Source organism: Syzygium oleosum, unplaced genomic scaffold, assembly GCF_021117445.2.
Source record: "Syzygium oleosum isolate NSW1041296 unplaced genomic scaffold, Sole_v2.1 Sole_v2.10, whole genome shotgun sequence".
Taxonomy (NCBI): Eukaryota; Viridiplantae; Streptophyta; class Magnoliopsida; order Myrtales; family Myrtaceae; genus Syzygium; species Syzygium oleosum.
Window position 1 is genome coordinate 4,003,252 of NW_026607494.1, and position 27,062 is coordinate 4,030,313.

The window sequence follows — 27,062 nt, forward strand, 5'->3', positions numbered from 1 at the left end:
CCAATTCGGGTCAAATCAGTACATTTCGGACGAAAATTGCCTCGATGCTGCCACGGGAACAGGCACGTGAATTGCACGTTCAAGCCGGCTAGCCAGCAAGCTTGAGCCCTTATTTTAGATCAAGTAGATACATTTCAAAACTTTTTTCTGAGACAATATCCACTTTTGACTCTCTTTTCAAACTTCGAACACTTTCCCCGTTTGCTTTCAAACACAAGCTTTTTTTCTTCCAAATTAAAAAAGAAGGGGCTGGAATAGTTGGCAATCCTTTTGGGTCGATTTGCTAGACCCATTGGGCTCGAATCTCTCCAATATGTGGATGCGTTCCCAAGGGATTTTCGGGCTCAAAAGCCTTGAAAGCCCCTTGGGAGAAATACTGAGGCGTTTAGCGAGCATTGTCAATGAGCTTTTGATCGAAAGCCAGTATTAGAAATGCTAAAAGTCCAAGGCTGGTCTGGATCAACTTTCAGCTTTCCGCATTTGCCTAATGCTAAAATCAATATTTTTTCTTCCCAAACTATCATCACTAATTCTTCAATATTCTAATTTTGCCCCTCATGACTATTCATCTTTTTCAGGTTGAGGGCGGCCGGCGAAGCCGTTGGCGAGGTCGCCCGATCCTGGCGAAGGTTGCTTGGGGTCGCACAACCCTCACCGGGGGTTGCCCGACCTCGGGCGACGGCCGCCGGCACCAGATCTGGCTAGCCGACGGCCATAGTCCATTGCCAGCTTTGATGAAGGGTAAGCTTTTTTTTAAATAAAAAAATCTCAAAATCCTTTGTAAAATGAGTTTGCCAAACACTACTTGAGCCAAACTAGCTTCACAATAAATTTTTTATCGACCGCAATTTAATTTCTCAAGAGATTTTAAGTTAAAAGGTATTTGCATTATTTCAAAATCCTTGGGAATGCTGAACTAAAGGCATTCTTCTATGGATAATCTTCTCCACCTCCTCCTCCCACGACGTCGACACCAATCTCCTTGTCTTCCTTCCAAGCAACAAATGGCACTTTAGCGGGAACGTGCACGCACAAGCAAAGCAAGAAACACGAGTTCCAAAGCCCCTCCCCCTTTTCAATTCAATGCCCCACGACTTCCATGATGCCGACTCCCGATATCTCTGCAATATAATAATGACGCTCGACCCATCTTCCGTCTTCTTCCTCTTCCTCTTCCTCTTCCCTTCCCGTCCATTCGATGTTCCGCCTCCCCTGCAATAATTTCCAAGAAAGCTCCAAGATAGTGGAGAGCTCCTCTGTCCCGGAGCGACACTCGTCAGCTCCCCCCTCTCTCTTATCCATCTTCTTTGATGCCATCCGTCGCCATCGCTGCTGACTCGGCTCCGCGTCGAGCGAATCCCTATCTCTTCCCGGATTCGCCATCGTTCTTGGGTTGGTTTTAAATTCTTTGGCTTCTGGGTCTCGCTTCTCTCGCCTCTTCGACCTCGACCCACGTCTTGGAATTTGGTTTTGCTCCTTCTTGAGTCTCCGTTGGAGGGTTTGAGTTGGTCTGGGGAATTTGGGAGCTTGTTGAGTTGTCGCTGAGGATTGCGGGGAGAATCCTGGCTAAGTGTTGAAATAGTTTCTGCGATCGTTTGCCTGAGAAAACCCTGCCCTTTTTAGATTCGAAGAATTTTTTGGCACCTTGGTTCTGCTAATTAGGAGCTTTCTTGGCTGTTGGTGTTCACGATTGCAGGTCAGCGGCTATGATATGAGCGTCTTGCTTGTAGCTTCAATGATATAGCTGATGTCTGGGTCAATGTTGCAGAATCTTGCTGGATAGTTAGAAGCTCGATCTGTCTCTGAAATCCCAGTCTGCTAATTTGCTCGAAATAGTGATTTTTTCGGGTCCTTTGTGAAATTGATTTATTCGCTTCCCTACGCATTTTAACTAGATTTTATCTGGTTATCGATTCTTTCACTCTGAATTATCAAAGAAACCTTTGATTTGTTAATTTCCATTTGGTATTCCATTATCCCCTCATGCCCCTCTTTGCGCCTCGTGCTCATTGAGGTTTTTACCCTACCTTTTCTGCTGTGGATAGTGGAAGTCTGCAAGTTATTCTTTCGTTCCTTAAGAACCTATTCGATAATTTAACATACCAAAGCATCTAGAGATCAAGGGTGGTTGTTGATCAAGACATGGATATAAGCAATGAGGCAAACATTAATCCGTTCCCCATTGGACCTTCGTCCATTCTTGGTCGCACCATTGCTTTCAAAATCCTGTGTTCTCGGTCAATGTCACATCTGTCGCAGCAGCTCTTTCATGTGGTGTTGAATTATGCCTTTAGAATTGGGGACTTTGTTGCCACAATATTATCATGGTTCCATCCTAGGAATCCACAAGGGATATTGGCAATGGTCACTGTTATAGCATTCTTGTTAAGACGGTACACCAACGTGAAAGTGAGGGCTGAAATGGCTTATCGGAGGAAATTTTGGCGGAACATGATGAGAGCTGCATTGACTTATGAGGAATGGGCTCATACTGCTAAGATGCTTGATAGAGAGACACTGAAGATGAATGAATCGGATCTTTATGATGAGGAACTGGTAAGAAACAAGCTCCAAGAGCTCTGCCACCGTCGCGAAGAGGGGTCTCTTAGGGATATCATCTTTTGCATGCGAGCTGATCTAGTCAGGAATCTCGGGAATATGTGTAACCCTGAGCTTCATAAGGGTAGACTTCAGGTGCCCAGGCTCATTAAGGAGTACATTGATGAGGTCTCAACTCAGTTAAGAATGGTCTGCAACTCTGATTCTGATGAGCTCTCTTTGGAGGAGAAGCTCTCTTTCATGCATGAGACTAGGCATGCTTTTGGCAGGACTGCTTTGCTTTTGAGTGGGGGAGCTTCTCTGGGAGCCTTTCATGTTGGTGTGGTTAAAACACTGGTTGAACATAAGTTTTTGCCTAGGATAATTGCTGGTTCCAGCGTGGGATCTATAATGTGTTCTATTGTTGCCACCAGGTCTTGGCCCGAGCTTCAAAGCTTCTTTGAAGATTCTTGGCACTCATTGCAGTTTTTTGATCAGCTGGGAGGAATTTTTGCAGTTGTCAGGAGGGTCATGAGGCAAGGAGCTGTGCATGAGATCAGACAATTGCAGTGGATGTTGAGGCATCTTACCAGTAATCTTACATTTCAAGAAGCTTATGACATGACAGGACGAATTCTTGGGATAACAGTGTGCTCTCCGCGAAAGCATGAGCCACCCAGGTGCCTTAACTACTTAACCTCCCCCCATGTTGTCATTTGGAGTGCGGTGACCGCTTCTTGTGCCTTTCCTGGCCTTTTTGAAGCCCAGGAACTAATGGCGAAGAATAGAAGTGGAGAGATTGTTCCCTATCATCCTCCATTCAATTTGGGCCCTGAGGAGAACTCTGGGGCACCTGGCCGTCGATGGAGAGATGGTAGCTTGGAAATTGATCTACCTATGATGCAGCTAAAGGAACTATTCAATGTGAATCACTTCATAGTGAGTCAAGCAAATCCTCATATTGCACCACTATTAAGAATGAAGGACTTTGTGAGAGCTTATGGTGGGGGTTTTGCTGCCAAGGTATCATCTCTGAGTTCTACTTACGGTTTGCCTTAATGCCGTTTTTATTTCATATCTGTATCTCTTTCTCCTATATGGTTTGCCCCTAAAGAGGCCATACCTGGTATCTAGTGGTTGTTGATCCAGTTTTCTCTGAGCAAACGCATTACATTGTTCAAGGTGACAAGTTTAGTAGGTCCGGTTATAATATTTCATGTCCTGCTTGGGTCCTGAATTTACAATATATTGTACCTCTTTTATTACTTTATGTGCACGCCCATGCGCGTGTGCGTGCACTTCCTGAATTTACCATATATTGTACCTCTTTTATTACTTTATGTGCACTCCCATGCGCATGTGCATGCGCTTGAGAGAGAGAGAGAGAGAGAGGGAGAGAGTTCTACACTTAGGAGTGTTAATCGAAAGCAAAGTTCCCGGTTTCTAAGAATATGAGATAGGCCTGGTAATGTTTAAGAGGAAGATGTTTTTGCACCTCTTGTACTTTGGACAAAGTTACTTCAATGTCCTAAATTTCTCTAGGTAAAGAAAGGCCTGTTTACTATTTAAAAATTAAGTATGCTCCCTCTACCCATCAGTTGTTCAGTTGACCCCGTCTTTGGGTAAAACATAAGATAATATCGTGTGCTTCACAGAGGAGTGACCTATAGAAATGAAACAATGTTCATCTACTAGCTGATCAGAAAATCGGTTACAAACCATTTCTAAATGGTACAATAAGGGTTCCCTCACAAAAGAAAGAAACAAATAAAGGAAAGTTTTCAAGGGTTCTGATTATGAATGATCTAAACTACAGTGTTCTTCTCATTTGTTTGCCAACCTTGGAACAATTCTTTTCGGGTGTTTTCATTGTTACTCTTTCCAAGACTTGCTTTAGTCTTTTGTTGGTTCATGAGAAGGAAGGGATGGAAACTCAGGTTTGTGATTTTGATAGTGGATAGCTGGATGTCTTGTGCTATCTGATGTGGTCTTCTTCTCTGTATATGAAGAAACAAGAATGATCTGTTTATTTATTTATTTCTTGTGGAACTTTGTAGCTTGCTCAATTAATTGAGCTGGAGGTGAAACATAGATGCAACCAAGTGCTGGAGCTTGGTTTTCCTCTTGGGGGTCTCGCTCAGCTCTTTGCGCAAGAATGGGAGGGCGATGTCACTGTTGTTATGCCTGCCACACTTGCTCAGGTATGTGCAATAGGAAGGCCCTAAGCTTCTGGATTGATTGGCCCATTTGCACTTTTGCTTGCCCATAAATTGCCAACCTCTTATTTATTTATTGTTTGTTATCTATGTTGCAACTGATTTAAGCATTTGTCGGTCGGTGTTTGTATTACAGTACTCAAAGATCATCCAAAACCCGTCCCATATGGAGCTTCAGAAAGCTGCCAATCAGGGGAGAAGGTGCACTTGGGAGAAGCTCTCCGCCATTAAAGCAAACTGTGGCATTGAGCTTGCACTTGATGAATGTGTTACGATCCTCAACCATATGCGCAGACTCAAGAGGAGTGCAAAGAGAGCTGCAGCCGCTTCTCTTGGCCTTGCCGCCACTGCCAAATTCAGCGGATCAAAAAGGATCCCTTCATGGAACTGCCTTGCTAGAGAGAACTCAACTGGGTCCCTCGACGAAGATCTCCTGACAGACGCTGCTTCCTCATTACATCAAGGAGTTGGAGGATCCTTAGGTAAGAATTCTCGGCCCCATCGCGGTGGGCATGATGGAAGTGACAGTGAATCTGAGAGTCTAGATCATTCCTGGACAAGATCCGGTGGGCCCTTGATGAGGAGTAGCTCTGCTAACAAGTTCATTGACTACGTCCAAAGCTTGGACTTACAAGTAGACCTGGGCAAGATCGCCAATTTAAGCTCAAATGTTGTCCAAATGGGAGGAGAAACACACTCTCAGAGCTCGAGGGTGACCACACCTGATAGAACTTCAGAGAACGCCGAGTTCGATCTGCGGGACTTGAGCAATAGAAGCAGCTCAAGCATCACCGTGACCGAAGGAGATCTCTTGCATGCTGAGAAGGTTCAGGAGGGGATCATGTTTAATGTCGTCAAGAGAGAGAACGTTAGTTTTTCGAACAGGAGTCACGATACTGAGAGTTGCAACTATGAAGCCGCTGAATGTTTGCAACTCGATTGTCCAGAAAAGGAGATGGATGGTGGCTCGGATTCGGAATGCGGGTTTGGTGGAGATCACGTGGAAACAGCTTAAGCCGAACGAAGGAGATGAGAGACTCGTATTGCTCTGGTTCAAATTGGTTCTGGCATAGATAGCGGAAAGGACCGGAGTGTCTCCTGACGGTCGGTTTATACTTTGCATCGCCTTTGTTATCCAGCATTCACAATAGTAAGTGGTTCCAATGCTTCTCTTACCTTTGACAGAAGAACAGGGAGCTTGACAACACCAGAGCACTGCATAGGATTGTAATTAGCTGTGGCTGAGTTTCTAGATCAGGATGCCGCACGGTTCTCTGGAAAAGCCCCGGCTTGTAAATACGTTAACATATGCAATATGTAGTCTTACTTTCTCTGTGCAGCCAAGGAGAACTCTCCTTCTCTCTTTCTTGCTTTCACTGTGCAGCCAAGGAGATCTCTCTCCTTCTCTCTCCCTCGCCCGTGGGCGCGCATGCATTCAGTTTTACGATAGCATTAGAAGTTGCGGTTTATCGAGCGACCGTCTGTTTTTTTCATTTTCTTCATCCTCGAGCGACAGTTTAACTTTTCCAGCATCATGTCTTCACTTCCCCTTTCCCTTCTGTACTTCCATCTTTCTGGAGACCAGTTTGCGTCCTCTTCATTCTTAAATCCGACATTACATCAATCTATTTATTACCAAGTAATTCCCGCGGGCGAAATTAAGGGGGAATTGCTTCGCCCTTTCGGCTATTCGTTCTGCATCCATCACATGTAGATCGTGCAGCAGGTCAACATGAAGATTCCCGACCATTTAGGGCATTATCAGCGAGTTCGACACGCGGTCGGTCGATGAAATCGACACACGAGAGACCTCGACACGCGACAGACAATTCAATTTCAATACATCACGTTACCGACCATCTATGTGAATGCCGCATGTCGACAAAAAACAACAATAACATATCGACCATCTTAACCGATCACCGATACTTCTCTAGAACTCGTTCCTAATTGATTTCCCGAGAAACCGATCACCTATGGATCAAGCGAAAAATCTAGATCGGAATGGAAACAGCCATTTGTTTAACCTTTGAATGAACAATTGGCGTGCTTTGTGAGCCAGCCAAGGTGGGAACTTTAGAAGCAGCATTACCCTTATTGGCATGAAACTGAACTTTCACGTGTCAATTTGATCCGGACCAGAAGACAAACCGATGGTCTTTCCATCTTTTTCCCACGTCAAAACACATGTTCTTGGTCCAATCTTTAGCGCTTCTAGTGTGGCCCTCGGCCAAACTTTTCAAAGCAAAACGAGCAACTTCTTCCAACTTCAATTTCTCTAGGGGCTGCCCAATTGTTCAACGAAGTACCCTTGATTGAGGGGACCTACTAAAGATATAAAATTATGCACCAAGTCTCAACCTCCATTAAAAAAAAAAACAAAAAACAAGCTAGAAAATCGATATTAGTTTGTCGTCATGTAATAATAACTCCGTTTATTTTTATCTCTATCTTTCTGTCTTGACATATGTTGAGGCACAATTCCGTCGGCACCTTAAACCGAGCATTCCAACAGCGGGTGAGGTAGGTTCCGTAAACCATCCGGACCCTTATACTTGTGAGCAAAAAAGAAAACTTAGCCACTTGCCAAAGTAGAGCGAAATACTTTGTCTACGTCTGCGCCGGTTGTGCCACGCAGGACGGCCCAGCATCCACATCAACGATTTTCGGCTAAAATTAGCGGGAAGTACTACGTTAGCGAATCGTCGAAAGGTTTATGACTGAATTAGCAAAATTTGAAAAGTCTAGAACCGAATCGATCGCTGTATAATGAATTTAGAACCTTTTTTTTTTGGTAATTATTCCCTATATAAGATTATGGATACTATGGATTCAAAAGAGACTAAAATTAGCTGGAAGGGGCTATGAATTCAATTAATTAGGCCATGAAGGTCGACCTACTTGCAGACCAAAACCGGCAATGGACGAGCAGAAAAGGAGTGGATGCGAATTGGTCAGACCTCATTTCCCTTTCATTGCAATGAATGGTGTCCATATACAAATGGCACATCATGACACTACATAAAGGTGAAACTCTTTTCAATTTGAATGGGTCGGGGGTCCTGTTTCTTTTCCCACACGTGCCGTTCTAAACTTCTAATTAGTACTGACCCCGATTTCCGAAAAAAAAGCCTAGTATGTAATGTCTATATCGCACGACATACTTGTTTGATATTGGAAAAAACCCCGGTGTGCGTTTTCGTAGGCCTAAATCCCTAAAAAATCAATTTAACTCAGTCGGGCGATTCCTCAAACGTTTTTGTCAGAAGATCGACTTTAGGCCCATCTGGGCAAAACTTTTCTGTCTTTTAAAAGAAAAACTAATTTTAAGTTAGTCTGATTCCAAACTTTATGTTGTCTTGTAAAAAAGCACAAAATTTAAGTTGGCATCCAAATTTGGCTCCCATCAAGTGTCTGTCTAACCACGTCGTTAAAGATTTGACGTGTTGTTTAATGTGTACTAGGCCAAAACTTGACATAACCATATTTGGGAACAAACCGAAAGTTGATGCATTTTTATGGACAAAAAAAATTTGGCCCACAGTTGGGACATGAGCTAAAGTTGTTACCTTTTAATGAGATAAATAAAAGTTCATGCCAAAATTGTGACTTAATCTAAAGTTGATATTTTTTTTCGAGACAAAACAAAGTTAGGGAGAAAATTGAGATTTAAGCTACAGTTGGCGCTTCTTAAGGGAATTGGATAGTTTTTGATATCATTCTATGGTACTGAACGGGAATACTCAGTTGATTCAGTGCTAATGCATAGGCATGTCACGTGATACAGAGATACAAGCAAAATACCTTTCCCTCTTTGGGAATAATCATTACTTAAGAAGAAAGCTGATGAATTTGTAAAGCCACTTTGGAACCACTTTCTATTTAAAGGGTCGTAATCGCGCAATTAGCAGGTGTTTAATCTACATCCCACTTTAAAGAGAGTATCTTGACTCGATCAAAAGCGAGTTAGGTTGAGTCGACAAGCCGAGCAACACGGGAGATACCAAGTACCGGTTCATTATGCTCCTTTTTTATTACATATGAAAGTATACGCCAGGCTTTCAAGCAATCAATGTTTACTTAGATTAGATGCACGATACATATTCGATTATTAGCAGCGTCCGTGAAAGGGAGAGAGAGTAGGCAAGCTAACGTGTTGTGTGAGATTTTGCAGAGTCACTGCCAACTGTTTTAAAAGCTTAAGCCATTAGATAAATGCGTGATTTAATATTTAATCACTTTAACACTCTCCCTCACGCTTAGTCTGGTCTTTTTGCCTAGTACTAAGCGTGGACATATTTAATTGGGGAGGCAATTGGGGTTTGGAAAGATTTAAACTCGGGACCTCTAACTCTGATACCATGTTAAATATGTTAAAATGCAGAAGAAAGAAAATGGGAAAGTCGTATATATTTCAATGTGTACTTGGGTGCACCGGGTGCACTTAGGTTTTCACATGAACGAAGATTCTGAGATCATGTGAGATTTTATAGAACTATTGCATTTTGTTCTAATGGTTTAAGTTTTTAGATAAAGGTGTAATTTAATATTTAATTATTTTAACACGTTATTTCCTGCTAAAATTCCTGAAGCGTGGGACCTGCAGTTGCGGTTTTCTTGTTTTGGCCAGAGGGGAGTTGGCACTTTTTCAAAGGTGTGCTTGGGGGAAGAAAGTCATCTTCTCTCTGAGTGTTTCTAAGGAATTTTAGAGAGCAAAAGGATTGAGTAAAGATAAAGAAAAATAGAGGTCCGTCGATTATATAGTTTTTAAGATTTTGTAGGATAGGACACTTTGTATAGGAGTCACGAAAAAATGCTAGGAATTACGATCCATCGCGATCCAAGAATACGTCTCCGATGGACCATAGAATCGCCCCGTGTCGCACGAGTTCCGTTAGACTTGAGCTACAAGTCAATTGATCCTAACAAGGAGAATCCCAAATAGGTTGTAGCGTGATGCTAAGTCAACTCAGCCCCAAGAATGGGGCTGGACCAGCTTTGATCTTGTCTTTCTGGAGCAATTCTATTGCCTATCACTTGAGTGTTGAACGGGTCTAGGGGCAAATTTGAATGATTCGTTGGATCCGCGTAACAAGGCAATCCGGCAGGCACCGAGGGGAAAGAGACGGGGAGAGAGACTAAATTTGGGTCTAGCTATCAAATTTCTTTCTCCCATTCTCTTCCACCTGGACCTGAGCATATTCTTAAAAGGACTTATCTCGATCCTCGTCGGATGTTGGGATTACCGGGATATAAAACTTCAAGAGAGTATTTTCTCTTTTTGGATAAGACAAAGATATAAGAGGGAATTGAAGGTGCGAGGTGTGCGGGTACCAACACATTAAAATAAGTAACGCATCCATGGAGCCCGCCATTCCCGTAAATCAAACAAAAAGGCCGTGGAGGTCCTCCTAGGAATGAAAACTCCATTCCTTTGGCGAGGTTATATCTTGATTGAACACAAAGGAAACTTAAGTATTAGATGATGAGAGAGAGAGAGAGAGAGTAAATTTGGGTCTCGCTATCAAATTTATTCCTCTCATTCTCTTCTGCCTATCGACTTAAGTATCATAGTACCTATTTGGGTCACAAATCCGAAGCCTTAACCCGATATATATTTGTGCAGGTCGAATCTCGATTGAAGATCCGGTCGACTCAAGAGCATAAGATGGCGCACCGTCATCGATCGATTAAATGTGTAGGGCATGTTCGATCTCACATGGGCACTACCAACCTCATAACGTGCATCCTTAACCAAAAGTGGGGAAAAATGACGACGTGACCCGTCCGCCATGTTCCAATTTGTGATCGCCGGTCAACGTCGGGAATCTCCCCGGCAACACTATGTTCCACTAGTTGCTATACACTATTCTTATTCCAAAATGTGGGACAAAAGATGAAACATCGGTCGTGATAGTTCTACTCTTGGGGTCAGATTTTTCAATTCATAATGCACAGAACCCTCCATGTGATGTGCTGATCCCTCTCCTTGTCTTGCTACAAGTAGGTCCAATCTCATGCTCCCCGGAACATATGGAACTCACAAATAATTATTAAATGGACAAAAATAATTAAACTTTATATAATCAAACTCCGATTGGATTATTACAATTTATATATATTAAGCGCCTTGAGGAACTCACTTCAATTATATCTTTGACCAGTCAAAACTGTAAAGTTAAAACGCACATCGATCGAGGCTCAATTTTTTTCTTGTTTTAATAAATGTATGAGTTAATCATTAATCTGATCAATTTGTGAGTAATTAAAGTTAATTTTGCTGTGCCAGGCGCGAGCTTCGATGCTCTGCTGAGAAGCCATCCACCCAATCATTCTTTTCCAATTTTGAGAATATATTTATATCCACAAAATATTAAAATGGTTTTAAAAAAAATATAAATAATCCAACAAATATTCGTCTTCCCAATGATTGCCACCATCCCCCCCATGTGCCCATCAGATATGCCAAATATGCTCCATGATATGAAAAAACAAAAGAAATTAGATTTCGAATATGAAATTAATATCGGATTCTAATTAGTAATAATCGAAAAGATTAATTAGGCTTGATGGCAGAATCGTAACTTTTGATTCAAAAATTTTAGAACTCGATTGCACTTTTTTGATAAATTTTAGCACTTGATTGCACTTTTTGAAAATTTTAAGACTTTATTGCACTTTCGATAATTTTTAGGACTTTCAATGCACTTATCCCGAATATAATAGATTATGCGTGGGGAAGGAGTGGTGGCATGTGTTTAGGTTTTATTGATGAAGGGCGTGAATCAAATCATTTTCTGAATCTTTTGATCTTCTTATTGATTGGGTGACCACGTTGAGTAATTAATCGTTGTTAATTAATTAATCGGTGATCACAATTAGTTTTTTTTTGTTATTTTGATTTAATGATGTCGGTATTTCGAATTTACACACTAGGTTGAATTAACTTTTCGATCCATTAAAGGCAAGCCATTAGCATCTATAATGCGAAAAATCGTTTGGTGCTATTTATCCGACTTTATCCTATTTTGAATCGAGAAAATCCTAACCGTTTTTATCATACCTTTCTCATTGGATATTTTTATCCGGGCTATATCCCATTATATATGACTTTATCCTATTTTGGGTAGGAACCAAACATATGATATGATAAATTTTACTATATCCCGATTTTTATCTTACCTACCAAACGTAGCCATAGTGTTTTCAAATCCCGAAGGAAGATCAAGTTCGATTCTTAAATGGCGTGCAGTTGAATTTGAATAATAGGCATCGTATCGGAGAGAGCTCGATCCAATAAGAAACTAATGCCCGCCTATCATCGGGCACCGAGGGTTATGAATTCTCTTGCTGCTTTTTTACCATAATTTGATCGCTCCGGTCGCTTGCTAATGCGGGCGCTCCTAGAGGAGCATCGCGGCATTCTCTCTCGGGTTTGGGCCATTCGCAAGGACACTGCTTCCTTCCGGCACGACCAAAAAAGGCGGTCCATCGACCCCGAATCGGAACCCTTGCGCTCCCTCCAAGAGACGTCAAGTTAAAATTCGCGAGTTCCGATCAACTTGTCGATACTCTACATCGACTTCGGTATTCCTCTCGATATACCACCATCCGTATTTTCCGGTCCGGAACACCCAAGTCTTTTCGGACCAAAATTAGGTCAAATTAGAAAGCGACCGGGATGGGGGGGTTTCCAATGGAACGGAAGCTGCGCGGAAAGATCCCGTCCTTTTTATATGTTGACCTTCTCGTTGCTTTTTGGTAAGGCGTCGTGAATTCCTGGGCGCCAGCAAGATGCGAATAATTGCGAAAAGGTCCTCGGCAGGTGAATTTCCTCCCAATTTACCCCCCCGCCCCACCCCGTCAACGACCGAGACGGCCCCATTAACGACCGCCTCCCGCTTTTCCTCTCTCCCCCCCCCACGTCGTGAAAGCCGCACGGCATACGAACGATAATATTATATTTAAAGGCTGGTACCGCGGAAAAACACCCTAAACTCGTATAATAAATTTATTTCTAATTAATTTTTTAACCACAAAAAGCTCCAGATTAGTATACTTACGACAAATTTATCCTCAATTAAACTGTTTTACAAATTGATGAACATGTGACAAATATAGGAGTAAAACTCCAAATTGGTACATCCGCCAACTCTCGCGTGTTATCCAACTCGGTAATTTAACGGTAAAATTTAACGGAAACTAACAGAGGTTAAATTTGTCAAATGTGTATCAGGGTTGAGGTAATGATCAAAAAATTAATTTGGGATAAATTTGTTACGGACGTACTAATTCTGAGGTTTTTTTTTAGATATTGACGCTACTTTTAAATTCACCAAAGAGAAATATTGCGAATTTTTTTATTATATTTATTTAAAATATTTCCAGTGGACAAAAAGTACGCCGGTGGTTCACTGGTTATTCTAATGGGAAGCTTCGCGGAAGCTGCAATGGAAACCTCCATTTAACCCCACCTCGCTTCCTCCTTTCCCTGAAGCCCCATACCCACCGCTTTCTCTCTCCTCCCCCTTCTTACTTTCTCTCTCTACGCATTCCCTCTCCGGCCGCCGCCGCCGCCGCCGCCGCCCCCATGAAGCTCATCAAGATCAACCGGCTCAGCCCGAAGCGCCTCTTCGGGTCCAAGAAGGACCGGTCGGACCCGTCGTCGTTGTTCGGGTACGGCGCCACGACATCGTCGTCGTCGTCGTCCTCCTGCTCCTCCTCGGCCGCGTCGTCCGTGCACAAGCGCGGCGGCGAGGAGTCCCGGACGCCCACCAGCGTGCTACCCCCGCAGCTCTCCGGCGACTGGTCCGACGCGGCGTCGTCGTCGGACATGAACTGCGAGCTCGTCCGGGCGTTCACCTACATCGACGGCGACAAGGACGGGGTCCTCTCGCGGGCCGACCTGGAGGCCCTGCTGAGCCGGCTCGGGGCCGAGCCGCTGAGCGCGGACGAGAAGGCGCTGATGCTGAGGGAGGTCGGGTGCGCCGACGACGGCGCCGGGGCCGGCGCCGCCGGGGTGAGCATAGACGACGTGATGAGCCGGGTCGGCTCGTCGGGCGGGGACCCGGACTGCGACGCCGAGATGCGGCGGACGTTCGAGTTCTTCGACAGGAACGGCGACGGGAGGATCACGGCGGAGGAGCTGCTGGGGGCGTTCGTGGCGATGGGGGACGGGCGGTGCACGCTGGAGGAGTGCCGGCGCATGATAGCGGAGGTGGACAGGAACGGGGACGGGTTCGTGTGCTTCGAGGACTTCTGCCGTATGATGGAGCTGCAGATCTGACCGTCGTTGTCACGATGAAGGAAAAAAAGAACGTTGTGATTATGTGATTGGATCCACAGTGCTTCGGATGCTTAAAATTCAGCGTTTTATTATTCATTTTTTTCGAAGATTTTTTTTTTCCGCTTTTTTCTGTTTGGTTTTTTTTTTTTAATCTTTATTGGAACCAATCGGACGGCTGAGATCAATTGATCTTCAAATATGAAGATGCATTTCGGTTTCTGTGATTAACCGTAAAATTACCAAAAAAAGTCATAACTATATTACATTGGTACTAGTTCATTTCTAAAATTTTCAATTGGATCAATTTAGTTCTAAATTTTTTGCATTTGTGCAAATTCAGTTCATTCGTGATTAATTTTGACTGGAAATCATTGATATAGATGTCGGCCATTTTAAATGGCACGACTCTTGCCTAGGCCATCGCTGGCTGCAGGTGAGAGCTGCCCTCGCCTAGGCTACAAGGGTTGAGCCTTTGTTAAAGGCTCCGAGGGTCGAGCTATCACCAAATCTGGTGAGGGTAATCCTCACCTAGGCGAGAGTGGCACGACTCTTGCCTAGGCCATCGCTGGCCACAGGTGAGAGCTGCCCTCGCCTAGGCTACAAGGGTTGAGCCCTCGTCAGAGGTTCCGAGGGTCGAGCTATCACCAAATCTGGTGAGGGTAATCCTCACCTAGGCGAGGGTGGCCCTTGCCTATGGCCTGCGATGGCCGTGACCTCGCCAGCCACAATGAAAAAATAAAATAAAAGAAAAAGTAATAACAAATTCAGAAAAAAATATTTAAAAATTGTAAAATTTGTTCACATAAGCGCCGATCGTGCCACGTAGGGCGATTAACGACGGCCAGTGTTCATGTCAATGATTTCCGGCCAAAATTAGTTGGATAATCCGAATTGACACAAATACAAAATATTTAAGATTAAATTAGTCAAATTAAAATAGTTCTCTTTCAAATTGGATTTGGATCCTCTGTGAGCATCATCCTTTGACATTCACGAAACTCAAAGTGGGAACGGTGAATTTGGGCGATACTCTCGCTGGAAATAGACTTACACCGCAAAAAAACGGTGAATTTGGGCGATACTATCAAGTAAAACTTGATAAGTGGTGGTGATCGAATGACTGAACAAAAGCATGTTTAGCCCTTCCGATAGTGGTTGCACCGTTTTCTTCTCCAATGAGGTGATCCTTAAGTAGTGTCTTATCAAGTGCTATTAATCTCGCAAATCGAACTCAGAAAATCATGTTTTGACAGATCCTTCCGTCGAGCCGTGCACCTACACTGCCGGCCTCGACGGAACTCGTGTCGGGAGTCATTTAGTTAGTTAAAACCACATCTATCGCTTGCCCTTCACTCTTAGTCTTGTCATGATATCCCGGTAGGCCGAGAGCAAATGGTTTCCACATATCTTCCCTCTTTTTACGTGGGGAATGATAAAAAAACAAGCATAGAGGAAACCAAGATCTCACATATTGGGATGGTTAGACTTAGTAACCCGTGTTCTCTTGGAATTCAGATGGAGTTTGGGATTGATTCCACGCACCTGCCTTGCGTGAACATTCGATATTTTTGTTCCCTCGAAAGTTCCATGCAACTTCTTCACCTTCGTGGCATGTTCTCGATCATGGGATTAGGTCTCACCAGAAATGATTGCATCATGGAGTGCCATTTCATTAGGTGCTTTTAAGGGCATTTTGCTGTTTGGTGTACATTCGTGTCTAGTGAATAATGTGGTTACACATAAGACTAGTTTGAAAACCATAGCACCGCGAGTACACGTAGAAAGAGAGAGAGCATAGTAATAACGCGAATACGTTAGTAAAGCCCCTGAACATTTGCCCGTCATTCCAAAGTCATGCATCGCAATGCGTTTCGTCACCGAAACCCTCTAGAGAATTGTCATGTATTCCAGCCGTACGGCACACTGTCTAGTAATTTCAAGAGTTATATCAATGTCCCAAGCACTTTTCTTTAGTAATTTCAATTTCAAAAGTGCTCAGGAATTATATCATCGTCTAATAATTTCAAGAGTTATATCATTGTCCGGTAAGAATGTGCAAGCTTCGCCATCGTCGAGAAGCGAAGATCATCTTGCTGGACAATCAAGTGTGTTGTAAGGTTATTTCATAATATTTTGTGTTAAAAGTTTTGGCCGATGAGATATGACCAACAGCTCAACAGTCGTACAGATACAGGTAACTCAGACAGATGTAGACACAAAATTCCATGCATGAGAGGCCATGACAAAAGGGAAAGACGGAAGGGAAACGATGGATTCGATCCATTCCATCGTCGAGAACGATTCAACATGAGAGTGATTCAAGAAGCAGAAGATGGATTTGATCCATTCCATCGTCGAGAACGATTCAACATGCGAGTGGTTCAAGAAGCAGCAGATGGGCAGTTTCCTCGAAACTCACCAGCAGCAGCTGCGTACAAAACGTGTTTTGTTGTGTGGCATACAAGCTTTTCACTCGAATAGTAAAGGTCAAATCAACCCGGAGGCTATTGAACTTTAGAGGCGCAGCTGTGATATCACTTGTTGAACGAGAAAACGTGATACAAATATAACACTCACAAAATCTCACTTTCACTATTATAATATTTTTCTCACACCACATACAACACTCGGAGCAAACTAATCCTACAATACTCAGAGTACACTTACTCCTACAAACACTCGACTCTTCTCGCTCACGCAGAGCAACTCTCTCAATCTTGAGACTTTCTCTGGCCTCTCTACCTTTCTCTCATCTCTCTACTTGGACTCCTTGCTCACACCTACAGGAGGAGCAAGTTGCTCCTATTTATAGGACGGAAGGTCGGTGCATTCACCGACTGTGTTGGCTTTCTACAATATTCTACAAATATCTTCCTGTAACAGCTTGGCAACTAGATTTCTTTGGAGAAGTCGAAGGGAGAGAGAGAGTGGCGGTGCTCTCTTCAACAGAGGCGGCGCTGAAGATGAAATCTAGCAGATAATAATCAGTACAGGAAGCAAAGGATACATGTCAAGAAAAGATATAACGGAGAAAGTGAAAGTGGCTATGGACTCCATGATTCAGGCAAAAAGAAATGGATAGAGTTGAGGATGATGTTGGATTTTGAGAAAGTTGATCGAGATGTAGTATCTTTGTGCCATTCATGGAGCGGCTTCGGATGAAGGAGACGGAGGGAAAGAGTAGTATAGCCTATGTTGCACCGACACGCGACACGCGACACGCGACACGACACTACACGACACGCGACACGTCAATTCTCAAAAATATCATTTTCCGACACGTTAGGACACGTATATTAAATATATATTTTTAATAATTAAATACCATCACAATTATAAAATGACCTACCGCAGCTCTTAATAAGAAAAAAAGACAGCAGTCCACCAAAATTTGTTTTCCCCATCCATCTGAACTCCCTATAAGAAAAAAAAAAACGCAGCCCACCCATCTGACCTAGCCCACCACTTTTTCCTTTTCCCCCAACCCACCCACACACGCCCCTTCCCCGACTTCTCCCTTCTTCCCAGTTCCCCAGCCACCACAATTTCTTTCGAAACAGAGAGGTCTACCTGCAGCGAGCGGCGAGCGCGAGCGGGAGAGGGAGCGGCGAGCGTGAGCCGCGAGCGCGACCGGCTAGCGGGAGCGGGAGAGGGAGCGGCGAGCGGCGCGGAGGACGGGAGTTCGTCGGTCGAACAGAGAAGTAAAGAGGCAATCGTGTTTTAGCCCTAATTTGGTGGTCGACGCCTTTTATTGTTCTCTGTTTTCATTTTTTACAAATTTACTCTTCGGACACGCCGGACTCGCGTGTCGGAGGCGTGTCCGGAGAGTTGACTTCGTGTCGGAAATCCGACACCGTGTTGACCGCGTGTCGGAGGCGTGTCCACGCGTGTCGACGTGTCCAACGCGTGTCGACGTGTCCGACACCGACACGTTGGCCATTTTCACGTGTCGGTGCAACATAGAGTATGGCGTCGAATCATGTTCGCTTCGGCTCCAGCTGCTCCTACTACTAGCACTAGGATCCTGCCCGAGCAACTGGCTTTCGAGCATTCTAATTACTTGAGACATCTCGGGTCGGACCGATGGATCGTTGTACGTGCACAACCATGCCAACTGGACTAGTCCCACTGCTTCCTCTTCCACGTAGTTCCCCCGCAATTCGGGATCGATCAACATTTTCAACTCGTTCTTAATAATACATCCGTCCATCCATTCTTCCGGAACGATATGTTCGCCAAACGCCAGCGGAAAAAGGTTCCCAGTCGCCTGTCCGGAGACGAGCATGAGAAGCGTTCTTCTGAAGGCGAAAATGTCGTTCTTCAGTGTGTACTTTCTTGTGGACCAGTACTCTGGGGCAATGAACCCAATCACGCCGTGGATGTGGCTGTCAACGTAAACATCGTCGTAGCAATGATAGGTTTGAGAACCGGAGCTGGAAGCAACTGAATCTTCTACCTGGGACGTTATAGTCCCCTCCTGTACATTTCTCTCGTGCATGATCACGGCAGAGCAGAAACCCGCTATCACCGCCTCCAATTGCGCGTTCAGCAATATACTATGTGGGCAAATGTGGCGGTGCATGATCCTGACATCACCTTGATTGTGCAGGTGCGCTAGACCTCTGGCTGCTCCCAAGGCTATACGCTTGCGAGTTGTCCAATTGAGAGGTCCGGTCGACCGTTCCGGTTGCTTCCCAAGATTAGAAGCGAGGCTGTTGTGGATCATCAAGGGATAGACTAGTAAAAGCTCTCCCTTTGTCCTGCAAAATCCCCTCAGGCTTAGCACGTTTGGGTGCATCGCAACGGAGCTTGCCACTTGCATTTCCCTTTCGAAGATCTCTTCCCTTTCTCGATCGATAGTGATTGCTCGTTTCACTACCACTAGAGAACCATCGGCTAAGCGTCCTCGATAAACCGTGCCGAAATCGCCTTCACCCACGATGTTGCCATGGCTAAAGTGGTTCGTCGCATCTCGCAGCTCCTTTAGAGAGAAGTTGCCATGGCTAAAGTGGTTTGTCGCGTCTCGTAGCTCCTTTAGAGAGAAGCTTTTAGGAGGTGTTGGATCCTCTTCATCGGAACTGGAGAAACTGAAGGTTCGGAGATTGAACACCATGCTCAAATGCTTATATTCTTTGTCACACCCCAAATCCTATAGGTATAGGGACAATGACACGGCCATCCATTCGAAGGATGCAACCTCAAACACAACCAAAGATCCAACTCCCAAAAGTCCCCGTCGATATCGCTCTCGCTCTATTGGCCGCTAATTGAGGAACCTGAAAAAGTTGGAAAGGAATGAGGCGAGTAACCGCAGTTCATTGAGTAGTGCGTATCTCTTTTAAATAGATTAAGCACTCACTATACATAAGTACAAAACTGTATCAAGCTCTCACAATCCAAACCCAAGATATAGCACATGCGCGCGCGAGCACACACGCACATATATATATACACACATAAATCAAGAATGAGTTGTTTAATTTCAACAAAACTTTCTACGTATCAGAAATACTCATTATTCTCAAATACCATATTTCGTGTACGTACAATACCAAAAGCAGGTTATATCTACAAAACTTTATACGTATCAAAAGTACTCTTTCGATCCATAATCACAAATTAAACATCAATGGTCAAGTCCATTGATCAATCTCAAATCACAAATCAATAATCAATTCCACGATGCTCAAATATCCAACTCAAGGCTCTAGAGGTGGCTTCTACAAAATTTACGTTATCATGTAATACTTAGTTCTTGATCAATGTATGTCAACAGTACAAGGTTTTAGAGGGGGCTTCCACGAGACTCGCATTACCGTGTAGCACTTAGCTCTAGACCAACACATATCAACAGTACAAGGCCCTAGAGGTGGTTCTCATGAGACTCCCATCACCGTGTAGCACTTAGTTATTGACAAGTATGTATCACAATTGGTTTAAAAAATCAAAGCATATAACCTTTCACAAATCAATTCTTTCCACCAAACCAATCCAGAATTTGTATCGTAAATTGGTTTCACATACCAAAACACAATCTTTCGCAATTCATCAAACAAAATACATTTCACAAGACATATCTCACATCATTTCGGAATCCATTTCATAAACTCACAACATTTCGAAACGCCTTTCATAAAACGAATCATTATAGAATTCATTTCATAAATCGGCTTGCAACGCAATACATGTATATGAGCAATAAATGTCCGATTTATAACTCATAACATATCACTTTCGAAATATGAGGTCACAAACTTGAAGAAGAAATAACACAGCTCACCTGAGAATGTCCAAAAACCAAACAATGAAGCTCACTTGTATTGACGATATCCTAATCCTATCAATTAAACGAGAATTAACGTCAAAATCAAGTAAAACACAACCTTAACTACAAAACGGCTATGCTAAGCTTTATCGCTAGCAAAGCGACTCTCCTGCGTCAACAAATCGCTCACCAAAAGCGATTATTCAAAGCCATCCGCAACCTGGAGCTTGCATGTCGAACTTGATCGAGCCACAACTCTCTCCACCGAACTCCGTTTCAAGCAAACTTACATTCAAAAGAAAAGCCTTTCGAAGTACTAGAAGACTCATAATTGGCTGATCCAAAGTCGGGCCGAAAACAGACAAAAATCGGCACGAAAAGCTGCTGGTCATTACTGTTTATTACGAGCGTCCAACTTCGAAATTCGTTTCAGGCAAAACGTAAGCTTAAATCGAGTTCCGTAAGATGCTACAGCTTCACAATACCCTAAACTATCATTGCCCAGTATTTTCTCAGCTCAACGACTCCTTAATCGGACCTCGCAACTCAAATTTCACTTAATTTCGAATTTAAGCTCTAATTCCAAAAACTATTCCGATTAGATGAATAAACGGCTTGAATCCTTATCGGATGTTGCGAATCAAAGTAAATCCAACTTGGCGAGTGCGTTTGTGACGGGTACGCGCAAACCTTTCTTCTCTTTTGTCTTTTCCCTTTCTTCCTCTCCCTTTCTTTTTTTTTCAGCAGTTTTTGATGTACAAACTCTACGCGAAATGGAACCCGAGCAAAAAGGAACAGGAAGGGGAAGCAAGGTTACCTTCCGACCAGTGGCTCCCGCCGCTTGTGGGTCAGCTGAGATTGAACGTCGACGCTTCTTGGTGCAGCGATTCCCGAGTGGGGTTCAGCAGCTGGGTCTGTAGAGACGCTCACGGGCTCTTCGTGGCCGGCTTCACCAAGAAAATCCATGCTCCATCGGCCCTCGTAGCTGAAACCCTGGCGTTGAGGGAGGGCATCTCGTTCTTGAGGGAGAAATTGGATAGCAAAGTACAGGTAGAGGAACTGATCGCGAAACGTTACCCGAAGAACACTGAGGGAAGAACAAAGATTGAGGAGTCTCAATCTTGTTCGAACATGAAGAGAGCTGATCTTCTTTGCCTCAGGGAGATGCTTTGGATTGAAGGGCTCTAGAGGAGACGGTGAAGAAGCAGGGGCTGGTCGGCCTTGTTTCTTATAGAGGAGCGAGGTAGACTCGGTCAACGAGAGAAAATCAATCTGTGAAAGTTGGATACGGTGACACGTGTACCGGGGGTCGGGGTTGAGGGGATTGTGGTGGAAATTTCCATGCGGCTTTGTATAGATATACAGTCCCACTTTGGACTTTGGCCTTTGTTCTTTCTGTTGTTCTAAGCGGGGGCCCCACTCGCTTGTTGCCGTCCGATTGTCCTGCACGAGGATTCCAACCGTTGAATCAAGCGACGACCATGACCGGCACTACATAATTTCCATGGAAGGATTATTCGAATCCTCTTGTTTTGAGAAGCATCAATGACATCTAACCCAAGTAGCCAATGACTGTTTTTTGAACAATAATAAAGTTGCATTAGATTATTCATAATGCATATGGCTTCTTCGTTCGAACAGCTACATCAAATATCTCCGCCACCGTCGTTGCCTCGCCCTCTCTCTCTCTCTTTCTCCGAGGACCACAATTGAGGTTGAACGGAGTGCCGCCACGGTAGACTATACATACATATATGAAGGTGGTGGATCTCGAACCTGAGGTTCACGGAGGAGCTTGGCTGTGCAATTGGTGATGGCAACAATGATGAATGGTTGGTGGTACGAAAGGCAGCAGATGGGGAGAGGAGAGAGATGGATCGAGGTTTGGAATTTTTTCGCGCGGGTGTGGCTTTTGGTGTGTTAAATATACAGATGGGCAATAAAAGAGACTGCCGATGCGTGCCGAAGGTCGAGACGGTAGCTAGAGTCTAGAGGCCGCATATGGATGGGCTATGCCGATGGTTAATTTTTTTTTTTGGTTAGTCCTACGTCTACTGCTATTCTACCTCTCATCTCACTTTCAGACTTTTGTCCTAACTCTTGCATAGTGTGGGAATCAAAACCTACACCTGAAACTACGTGTTGTGGAAGCCAAGCGATCGAACAACAAAATCGACAGAATAAGAAAATAAATCGGACACCAGATTTACGTGGTTCGGTCGTAGTGACCTACGTCCACGGGAAGAGCAGCACGGAATTCCACTATAGATCAAGCGATACAACGGAGATTACAACCACACTCAAGTCACTCAAACACTCTCAGTGTTTCCCAAGCCTCAATTACCCCAATAACTCACGTAGTGTTTAGCCCCACAATTCCTCACGAAATAATCTCTCAATCTCGCAAAGGAATTATACATAAATCTTAACACAAGATTTAATCTTGAACACTAATTCTTCTTGGATGTAATTCACGAACGAGAATCCATGAAAACACCCATCGCTAAGCACTCACGAATGCGGCGCTTCCTTCTTCGTGCACAATAGCTTATGGTTCACTTGTACGGCACACCAAGCACTCGCATTAGGCGCTTCAAGACAGCATCTGCCACTACGTTCCTTGCAATATATATTACGTAGCAAAAGAACACACGGAGGCCGACTCAATGTAGAGAAGATAATTCACGATTCGGTCAACAAGTCCAAGTTTGGACTTTCCTATTTCGTTGCGTTGGCTGACTCCAGAAGGGATTTTATTTCCTTCTGTCTCTGACATATGTTGATCCCAGTCAAAGTCAACGATCAACTTTCCTATTCCAGTAGCCAAATTTTCCAACGCGCTTTCGGACTATTCGTAAGTTGATTTTTGTATTTCCATCTTTTGTTCGATTTTGGATAGCCGCAAAATATCCAATTCAAAATATTCAGATTTTCGTTTCAGACTCAAACTCGAGATATATTTTTAACAATATTCACCTTGGCTCGACGTTTGAGCCAAGTCACAATCGCTTTGATAGAATCCGAATTTCGCTATTACTCTCCCACAGCCCCCGATGGGCTCAACCGCCACAAACGTCTTCCAAGTCCAAGCCTCGCTTGAACTTCGCCATAGCCGTGGACCTCATCAGAATACCAACTCCACATGCACCTTTAACTGCTCCACAAGGATCTTCCGACACAACCTCCTCAATTGCAGATAAAGCAAAATCATCATTGCATCCATATCTATCAGGAGACCGAATACGCACCTTGTCAAGTTCAGCAGTTACAACAACTGTTGGCTCAATAGGCTCCACCTCGCTACAAGCACCATCCGTGTCGATTACTTCGCTAGTACCCGCTACCTCAGGAGTTTCTGGTTGCAACTTCACCTCAAGCTGAACACCGTTCAGATCCGTATGAACACTGCTACTAACACTCCTAGCCAGAAGTACTGGAGACTCATCAAATGTAACTTCTCTGCTGATAATATGTGAATTTAATTCCGGGCACCACAACTTATAGCCCCGCTCACCTTGTGCATAACCTAGGAACATGCACTTTCTTGTCCTTCCATCGAGCTTACCATCACTAACTCGAACATAACATGGACAACCAAATATTCTAAGAACAGAATCAGCAACGTTACCTGACCACACTTTTTCGGGAGTCCGACATTCAATCGCAGTCGATGGAGATCTATTCTTCAGGTAGCTCGCCGTACTAAGCGCATCCGCCAGGAATCTCCTAGTCATACCAGCACTAGAGAGCATTTTATGGGCCGTCTCTAGTAATGTTTTGCTCATCAATTCTGCAACATGTTGTGATTCATTGACACTAGTGCGGTGTCTCACTATGCCTTCCTTCATGCAGAATTTGTTTAACAACTCCGAGCAAAACTCCATACTATTGTCAGTTCGCACCTGCTTGATCTTCTTACCAGTCTCCTTTTCGATCAAAGCTTTCAACTGCCTGATTTTGACAACAGCATCAAACTTGTGCCTAAGCACAAACACCCAAGTCTTCCTCGAGTAGTCATCAACAACTGTTAGCATAAATCTGGCACTCTTCCTTGAAGGAAACCGCGACAACCTGCGAACATCCAAGTGAATCAATTCTGCAATTTTCGTGGTTTCTCTAACAATCGCACTGAACTGCACTTTTCGCCGTTGATCTAAATCACAGCACTTGCATACATTCCATTCGTCAGTAGCATAACCACATAGCAAATTCCTTTAACTTAGAACCTTCAGGCTTCTCTCACTAATGTGCCCTAAACGCATATGCCACAATTCAGACTCTCGAACCGATGCATCCGACGTCTCCGCAGCGAATTCCGTCACTGTCTCACCTTGAAGCTCATACAGGCCACTATGCTTGATTCCTTTCATTATCACCAAGGCACCTCGAACAACTTTCAGAAGTCCACATTCTGAAGAAAACCGACACCCAGCTGAATCCAGGGCACTCAAGGAAATCAGATTTTCTTCAACTCTGGAACATGCCTCACTCCAGTCAATGTCTACACAATACCATCATGCATTCTGATTCTAACATCACCAATACCAATAACATTGCACTTCGCGTTGTTCCCCAACTGTACTTTACTACTATCCGTGCACTGATAAGTAGTAAACCAGTTCCTGTTTGGTGTAGCGTGAAAAGAACAACCAGAATCCATAATCCATCCATCAAACGATGAATTATCAGTGACAGACAAGACAAAATCAGCATTATCCGAATTACTGTCAGCTATAGCTGCAACATCATCCTTAGGATCAACTCTAATTCCCTTACTCTTGTCGTTCTTCAGCTTAAGGCAATCCCTTCTAAGATGCCCCCTCTTGCTACAACTCCAACAGATAATACCACCAGTCCTAGACTGACTTCGTCTATTCGAGTTCATACTATTTCTGCTAACACGTGTACCAGTTCTTCCTCTATTTTCACCTACTAAAGCAGTAGATACATGTTTGCCAGATTCTCTTCTACGGATGTCCTCACTCAAAATTAAATCTCGAACACCATCAAACGTCAAACTTATCGACCCAGAGGAATCACTAACAGCAGTAACAGTAGTACTTTAACTATCAGGCAATGAGGATAATAGAATCAAAGCACGTACCTCATCTTCAAAGTCAATATTAACTGAACTCAATTGACTAATGATCATGTTGAATTCATTAATATGATCTGCAACTGATGCACCTTCGCTCATCTTCAAATTAAACATACGTCGCATCAAATAGACCTTGTTGATCGCAGAGGGCTTCTCGTACATGTCCGACAGAGCTTTCATCAAACCCATAGTGGTCTTCTCATTCACGATGTTAAACGCGACGTTATGTGCCAACGTCAGCCGAATAACACCCAAAGCTCGTCTATCCAGCAATTCCTAATCAGTTTGCTTCATCGTCTCTGGCTTCTTCCCAGACAAGGGCAAGTGCAGTTTCATCTAATATAGATGATCCTCAATCCGCATCTTCCAGAAACCAAAATCTTTCCCATCAAATCTGTTGATTTTCACTTTTCCTTCTTCTATCGCCATCGATTCGCTTCAACTCAGCCAAGTCTAGCTCTGATACCAATTGTTGCGGAAGCCAAGCGATCGAACAATAAAATCGACAGAATAAGAAAATAAATCGGACACCAGATTTACGTGGTTCGGTCATAGTGACCTACGTCCACGGGGAGAGCAGCACGAAATTCCACTATAGATCAAGCGATACAACGGAGATTACAACCACACTCAAGTTACTCAAACACTCTCAGTGTTTCCCAAGCCTCAATTACACCCAATAACTCACGTAGTGTTTAGCCTCATAATTCCTCACGAAATAATCTCTCAATCTCGCAAAGGAATTATACATAAATCTTAACACAAGATTTAATCTTGAACACTAATTCTTCTTGGATGTAATTCACGAACGAGAATCCATGAAAACACCCACCGCCAAGCACTCACGAATGCGGCGCTTCCTTCTTCGTGCACAATAGCTTATGGTTCACTTGTACGGCATACCAAGCACTCGCATTAGGCGCTTCAAGACAGCATCTGCCACTACGTTCCTTGCAATATATATTACGTAGCAAAAGAACACACGGAGGCCGACTCAATGTAGAGAAGATAATTCACGATTCGGTCAACAAGTCCAAGTTTGGACTTTCCTATTTCGTTGCGTTGGCTGACTCCAGAAGGAATTTTATTTCCTTCTGTGTCTGACATATGTTGATCCCAGTCAAAGTCAACGATCAACTTTCCTATTCCAGTAGCCAAATTTTCCAACGCGCTTTCGGACTATTCGGAAGTTGATTTTTGTATTTCCATCTTTTGTTCGATTTTGGATAGCCGCATAATATCCAATTCAAAATATTCAGATTTTCGTTTCGGGCTCAAACTCGAGACATATTTTTAACACTACGAGTCCCCACTTCTAGCCTTTCCTGAGAAGGTGGGGAATCGAACTCCGGCAAATGGTAAATGAATCAATTGGTTTTTACAATTAATATATCGGGATCTATTTTTCTTTATGTAGATATATATTCAACCCGAACCCAAATTCACAATATAACACATTTAAACTTCGTAGTATTATATTATCTAAATAAAGCACCACATTATAAAGGAGCAATTAACTAATGAGGATGGTTTTAGTAAAAAATTAAGAAAAAAACAATTTGAATAAGTATTTTAGCTTTTAGAACGAAGAAATGTCAGTTCCAAATCTACATGTACTCTTGCGACCACTGGAGAGCACGATCGACATCGAAAATGCCT

The 27,062-nt window shown here is 43.6% G+C and overlaps 3 protein-coding genes across 7 annotated transcripts; 2 read left to right on the forward strand and 1 right to left on the reverse strand.

Moving 5' to 3' along the window:
* Nucleotides 1-1,073: 1,073 nt before the first annotated feature.
* Nucleotides 1,074-6,093, forward strand: LOC115678646 (triacylglycerol lipase SDP1-like). The gene is made up of 3 exons (XM_030602045.2): nt 1,074-3,561; nt 4,596-4,739; nt 4,891-6,093. The coding sequence occupies exons 1-3, from the start codon at nt 2,143-2,145 to the stop codon at nt 5,767-5,769; spliced, it is 2,442 nt and encodes an 813-aa protein (XP_030457905.1). The 5' UTR covers nt 1,074-2,142; the 3' UTR covers nt 5,770-6,093.
* A 7,134-nt stretch (nt 6,094-13,227) lies between these two features.
* LOC115678540 (probable calcium-binding protein CML36) lies at nt 13,228-14,147 on the forward strand. Its single transcript, XM_056315048.1, has one exon. The coding sequence runs from the start codon at nt 13,345-13,347 to the stop codon at nt 14,038-14,040; it is 696 nt and encodes a 231-aa protein (XP_056171023.1). The 5' UTR covers nt 13,228-13,344; the 3' UTR covers nt 14,041-14,147.
* Nucleotides 14,148-17,773: 3,626 nt separating this feature from the next.
* LOC115678548 (BRASSINOSTEROID INSENSITIVE 1-associated receptor kinase 1-like) lies at nt 17,774-21,590 on the reverse strand. 5 transcript variants are annotated; one of them, XM_030601943.2, is made up of 3 exons: nt 21,383-21,590; nt 21,123-21,290; nt 17,774-19,316 (listed from the first exon to the last, which is right to left on the reverse strand). In XM_030601943.2, exon 3 carries the CDS (start codon nt 19,151-19,153, stop codon nt 17,789-17,791), a length of 1,365 nt encoding a protein of 454 aa, XP_030457803.2. In that variant the 5' UTR covers nt 19,154-19,316; nt 21,123-21,290; nt 21,383-21,590; the 3' UTR covers nt 17,774-17,788. The 5 variants fall into 5 exon arrangements, with proteins under 5 accessions (XP_030457803.2, XP_056171618.1, XP_056171619.1 ...); XM_056315643.1 differs by having other exon boundaries at nt 21,123-21,298; XM_056315644.1 differs by adding an exon at nt 20,321-20,377 and having other exon boundaries at nt 21,123-21,590.
* Between the last annotated feature and the right edge of the window lie 5,472 nt (nt 21,591-27,062).